Below are 6,660 nucleotides of genomic sequence, written 5' to 3'. Positions count from 1 at the left end.
TTGTATATAGCCTTAAAACTTGAATCTTTTTTAATCAATTTTAATGCACTAAACTTTAAGAAATATAATCCTGTTGGAAAAATGATGGTTCTGTAAATGAGGCAGATATACCCGCCTTGTCGGCAAAAAATGAATAGAAAGCTTGTGCCTTAAACGAGAAAACAAAAGGCGGAACAAAACAAAACAGAATGTTGTAAGGAAGTCGGAATTATGAAGTATGCATATCACAAATAAGACGCCATCAGACAAGGAGTCTGCTTACACAGTGACCACTTTCTATTAGGTTAAACGGATTAACAAATTTCAAAGTCACAAAGTCACAACGGCCATACTACATTCCATATATAATTGTAGCTAAACCAGTTACACATTTGTTCCAATAGTTTACAGAATTACTCCAAGCTTACATACCTTGTAAACTTATGATCCATGCCTTATGATTAAGCCTGCTTACAGTGACTGAATCTACCACTGATCTATCAGTGCATATCATCGTGGTCTCCGTTGCCTACTTTTCAGTCTTAACATACGTTAATAAAATCCTTAAAATGTACTGTCAAGATAGACTGATGAACATTCATCATGAATTCACGATTTCAACTTCATGAATTCACGATTTCATCTTTATGAATTCACGATTTTAACTTCATGAATTCAAAATTTCAACTTTATGAATTCACGATTTCAACTTCATGAATTCACGATTTTAACTTCATGAATTCATAATTTCAACTTCGTGAATTCAAGTGTGGATGACATATTGTCCAACCCAGGGCATCTTTTCAGCATTGTTCGTTGCCGATATCAAAACATGCTGATTGAAAATGAAAGAGCTTTCATCAAGGTAAGCGTGATTTTTTTTAAAATCCAATAGTCCCACACATCGTTGTATATGTTTGTAATTTAATAAGTGTATACATTTGTTGTAACTTTATTTACTCGGCACATACTCGTATTTGAGCACTTTAGTTCAACTCGTTTATCAGAATATATTTAATATAACTGATAAATTTAATTTTAACATTAAATTGTTGATCTTTTATTATGTAATCGACTTCGAGTGTTGTTCAAAAAGTAAAAGGAATGCGGTTCTATACGCAGTATGGGTTGAAACAACCGATATATTTCTTTAGCATATTGTGATTTCGAAACATATTTGCCACAACTGAAAACAATTTATTTTGATACATTATGCGACACAATTTTTCCTCAATGATTTAAACTCCATGGTAATCCCCAATCGGCACAATCAGATAAAATCATGTTTATGGATCCAAATACATAGTTTTAACTTTTGTTGATACAAAATTACGCCAAATGTCTCGCCGTTTATTTCTGATGTCGTCCGCAAGTATTACGTTATGTGGTTTATATTTAACATTTGAACATAACTGGTCACGCTGTTAAATGCTCGCGTTATGCCAACAATTGGGTTACACACCAGCACAAATATATCACAAGATTAACAAGACTAAGGGTAAATGTTCTAGCACTAGATTTAAGTTGGTTTAAGCTCTTCAGTGAGAGCGCTGAAAGACTTCACAACAAGGAAAAGGCTGTAGATCAAAGAAAATTTCGTCAACGTTGGTTACGTCTTTTGAACTGACGCTTGAAAAGATAGACGCCAAACAATGAGCGCATTGGTGGTAATGTATGAAAATAGTTAAGGAACCATGTTTAACGTTCTTCCGAAGGTTTTGAAAATGAGAAATGTACTTTAACTGAAATATTATACAAAGAAGTACACGCTTTCTTTATATATCGTCATGGTTTTTACTTTTTAAATATACATGTAGATTTATTGTAGAAATAATTGTGTAACATTTCAATATTTTCTAAACTATAAGCCTTTTTTAACATCTGTAACGACGGGTGACCGACTCATGTCAATTTCTGTAACGAGTGATAGAGATGGTTATAAGTATATTTTTTCAGAACTATTACAACCGATTAAACCTGGTTGTGGCTTCATGAACCTGAATTAAATTACAGTCGGCCGTCTGGAAACGTAGTGGATCACTGCCGCCAAAGAAATCCCGTGTAGCACGAAGTGGAGGAAAGTACATGCTCATCATGTTTGCCAACTATGTATAAGTAAAGAAAACATCTTAATTTAAAGTTTTGTATTGCTATAACAGTATGAGGAAGTTTTGGTAGGACTTGTTCATATAAGTAAATATGTAAATACATGTATTTTATTTATTTTCAGTAACTGATACGTGACTGAAACTGTGCGCTCTTGCTCGTTTGAAATTTAGATACCGGTTTAGAATTGAGAAGTGAAGCGTATTAAATGATACTTTTATCCAGAATGATAATTGAATTGATTTGCTTGTTTATGTATTCTTTTGATAGCAGTTATGTCAAAGCCGACGACACTCTCCGCAACACACCGGTCATTAACATCAATAACTGCTGTGCCGGACAGGGTAGGTTGGACTATGAAACATTGGCTACCAACTTTTCAGTTACATTATCTGAACATAACGAGAAAATGGAAAATTTGATGCGAATTGTAACTGGAAATTCGATCATTCGTGACTGTCAGGATATACTGACTTTACGAAACAGAAACACAGGCATTTATATAATATACCCTAAAGGTACCCTTTGATTTCCAGTGAGATGTGACATGGATACAACAACTGGAGGATGGACTGTTTTTCAGAGAAGAGTATCGAAGAGTGACTTTTATAAAACTTGGACCGAATATCAAACTGGGTTTGGAAATCTAAGCGAAAACTTTTGGCTAGGTAATCAGCAACTGCATATGATAACATCACAGGGATGGTACGAGTTACGTGTTGATCTTACAAGTATGGGGAATATTGTTGCATATGCCGAATACAATGTGTTTGCCGTGGGTGATGTTGATTCTGGATACAAACTGACTGTGGATGGGTACAGTGGTAATGCAGGTGACAGCTTACATCATCATAATGGACGAAAGTTCTCTGCGGTTGATCGGGACAATGATGACTACAAAGGACATTGTGCAGTTGATCATACCGGACCTTGGTGGCATGGCTTGTGTCATGATTCAAATCTAAATGGAATGTATGGGGCTTTAGGTGCTAAAGGGCCTGTTTGGGAAACATTCAAAGGCAATAATGGGCCTATGAAGAAAACCCAAATGAAAATCAGACGTTGGAAGCCCGATGACTAATACATATTCATTTTTGGGATTTTTTTTCTCTTTTTGTTGTTACAGTACCGTATTTGTTTATCTTAAGGACAAAATCATTTAAAGACTTCCCTGCTAGAATCAATAGGAGGCGGATGTGAACTCAACTCATTATGGTTACTGTTTTGTAAACAGATTACTGTTAGCAACACTGATTTTTTATAAAAAGAAATACCTTAAAATATGATTTTTGCGTCGATGCTTGTAAATTTTGTTTTATCTGGCATTTATAAAGAGAATTTAAAAATCAAACAGAGGTCAAATTAGTGTATAAATAAGAACCACAAATCCTTTGATAATTTCCTTCGATTTTTTTTTACTCAAAATACGATTAAATCTGGTTTACGGTCCAATACCATGTATTTGGTACACCAATGTCTTTTGAATAAATGCTTTATTGAGTATAATGCATTGTTTGGGGATTTTTGTTTCCGCTGCCGTTTTTAAAAAAATTTTGATCATATCTTGGCGGTCGATCCACCTAATAACTTCTCATCATTAACCTTTTTGCAAGTGAGCTACTACTTAACCTAAACGATCTCTTACCGTTGAATTTACTGTACGATAAACATCAGTTTTTATTATGTTTATATATGATATTTTGAACTTTAGAATCACCTTTTCATTGAGCTTGTCGGAACTGTAATTTACCTTTCCTGTTCAAGAAATCATCATTAAAAATAAGTTATTTCTTTGTAGATTCCGTTCCGAAATTAACATTATGTTTATAACAATATAAGTATTTATTTAGAAGTTTTTTGTTGTCACTAAAACGTTCAAATATACACGCATATTATAATTCTCTATGACAACGATAAATATTTGCTAGACTGGCTTTGAATTCGTATATGTATTGTCATCACTTTTAACAGAAAATGTAGCAAACTATTATGTAATATTTGTAAAATGGGGTTTTTGTCCCCAAACACATAAGCGTGACGAACTATATTATTCAAACCACCATGCTGAATCAGTATCACTTAATATATAATAAAGTTAATATTGCGGCTACTTCTAAATGAGCCTTATACAATTCTAAATGACATCAGGAAAATAATCTTATGGTTTATGTTATTTATCTTTCTGATAAGTATCAATGTTTTATTTCATTACTTATTTCGTTTTGTAATATGAAGTAAATACGAGACGGCTTATATACCTATTTTACTTGATGACAATAATTTCCGATTTGACAAGAGTCCAAAAGTACTACAGTACTAGTATGCTGCCAGATAAACACCAAGTACCTATTTCATGATTTAAAATGAAATTTATTAAGTTCAACTCGATGTAGATAAGGTTTAAATAATCAATGTTCTTTTTTCTTAGAATGTTTATTGTAATTCCTCCAAATTTATTTTGGTGTTTGTAAATTGTTTATTTGTTATGGGTGACTGAACTGGTTTTGCAAGTTCAGTGATAGGTGATTGATTTTGTATGATAATTATTTTAGCTGATTTGATTTTTGGATAGCTGTAACTGACCACTTCTTTAATTGCTGTCGAAGTAATATCACCGCTTTCTGATATTTGGTTATTTCTTTACAGAAATATCGATAGATATAATAATAATTTATTTTTTACTATAATTATACATTTGAAGATCTTCTCTACATTAAACCTGATTTCTTTTTTGCACCTGAATTAATACTAAAAACATCATTGAGAGTTGTTGTACAACAAACCCCACCACTACATCAGTTTCATTTTTCGTCTTTAAACAAGTTTAACATAATCGAGACGTAAAATATATTTAAGATAGCATCTTAGTGAGACCAGGAAGACTGAAAGCATAAAGGTTATTGGCTAAAATAAAACTGATGATGAAACTTTTCATAAAATCTTTTTGAAAATTGACAATAGGCCTAAGTGGTAAAAGCAGATAAAAGAAGAATAGCATTTATTTAAAGCAGCACTCCTCAAGATTTAAGTTAATTTTAATGAAAATTTTAAAATATATCTAAATATCTGTATAACATTGTGAAGTGACCAAAAGGAAGCAATTTACACATTATCAATGACACTTGCAACCCACTTATTACAGAAAAGTGGTCATAATATGCAAAAATAGCCCTTACTTCGTGAGTAACGCAGTAGAAATATAGTTTTAAATACGGAAAATCAGTCACTAATCACACATACAGCCAGGTGCAAAAATATTGGTGAAAAGGGAAGTAACTGACGCAAACTTAGACTTTTGCTAGTCTCTCTTTACTGATTACATCTTTTTCAAGGCCGAATATGACGTCATATGATGACTTCATAGTTCTAGAATACTATTGTTTACCTTTTTGAGTGTTTATGTTCTTTTCTGTGTTAATCTAAAATGGGTAGGAAGGGAAGTGAAATCTCACAGGATGTACGAAAAGTCATTGTGGATTTATACAAGAATGCACATAAAGTGTGTAACATTACTAAATTGTTAAATTTACCTTACATGACTGTGCCAAATATTGTTAAAAGATTTTTGTGCAGTGGTTCTACTGAAAACAAACCAAGAAGTTGCAGGCCAAAACTTGTGACTGAATGGGATTATCGTCAACTGGAGCGTTTGGTTAAAGTCAACAGAGGAGACTCATTAAGTGATATTTCATCGATTTTTAATGAAAATAGAAGTAAAAAAGTGTTTAGGCGTACAGTACAGTATCTTTTGCGGAAACATTGATTTCATAGACGTGTTGCTAGAAAGCGTGTGGTCGTCAAGTGTGATAACAGAAAGAAACGGCTGGATTGGTGTTAAAACAAGAGCCCGGTTTGAGCCGGTTGATGCTCCCCCGAATAGGTTTTGGACACAAGAAAGTACACCTCTTGTAGTTTAAAAGTTATGTCCCTAGAAAAAGTTCAAAGTGCAATAATTCCAAAATAAGGCAAGGCAGAGTTACTGTTCTTTGCACTGCACTTCCAATCAATGTGGTCTATCAACCTACAAAGTTTCTTGTTGATATCTCTTATGGTTTCCGAGTTATGTCCCGGACAACTTCAGAAAGTAAAAATAAACAAAGGGCATTAACTCCAGAATTAGGTAAGGCAGACTAATGCAATGCATATCTACCAATTGAGATATATCTACCTACAAGGTTTCATGTTGATATCTCTTTTAGTATACGGCTATGTCCTGGACAAGAATTTTCTAAAAGGGGAGATAATTCAAAAATGAGGCTTAACAGAGTTATGGTTCCTTTGCACTGCACTTCTACTCGATGAGATCTATCTACGTACTATGTTTCATCTTGATATCTCTTAAAGTTTAGAGTTATGTTCCGGACAAAATTCAAAGTGTTAAAATTAACAAAGGGCAATAACTCCAAAATTTGGACAAAAGGGTTTTTTGTTCTTATGCATTGCACAACTACTCATTGAGATCTATTCACCTACAAAGTTTTATGTTGATATCTCTTATAGTTTTAGAGTTATGTCCCGGACAAGATTTTTTTATAAGGGGAGATAATTCAAAAACCGGGCAAAATAGAGTCATGG

The 6,660-nt window shown here is 33.2% G+C and overlaps 1 protein-coding gene across 1 annotated transcript; it reads left to right on the top strand.

Annotated features, from left to right (window-relative positions):
• Window positions 1-2,189: 2,189 nt before the first annotated feature.
• On the top strand, window positions 2,190-4,338 carry LOC132750640 (fibrinogen-like protein A). Its single transcript, XM_060740651.1, has one exon. It carries the CDS (start codon window positions 2,633-2,635, stop codon window positions 3,164-3,166), a length of 534 nt encoding a protein of 177 aa, XP_060596634.1. The 5' UTR covers window positions 2,190-2,632; the 3' UTR covers window positions 3,167-4,338.
• Window positions 4,339-6,660: the final 2,322 nt, after the last annotated feature.

This window comes from Ruditapes philippinarum, unplaced genomic scaffold, assembly GCF_026571515.1.
Source record: "Ruditapes philippinarum isolate M1 unplaced genomic scaffold, ASM2657151v2 ctg3811_1_1_1_1, whole genome shotgun sequence".
NCBI classification, from domain to species: Eukaryota; Metazoa; Mollusca; class Bivalvia; order Venerida; family Veneridae; genus Ruditapes; species Ruditapes philippinarum.
This window is presented reverse-complemented; position numbering and strand designations above follow the sequence as displayed.

What these genes read in the sequence shown, in the direction of transcription:
- LOC132750640 (XM_060740651.1), top strand. Translation starts at nt 2,633, where the DNA reads ATGGATACAACAACTGGAGGATGGACTGTTTTTCAGAGAAGAGTATCG.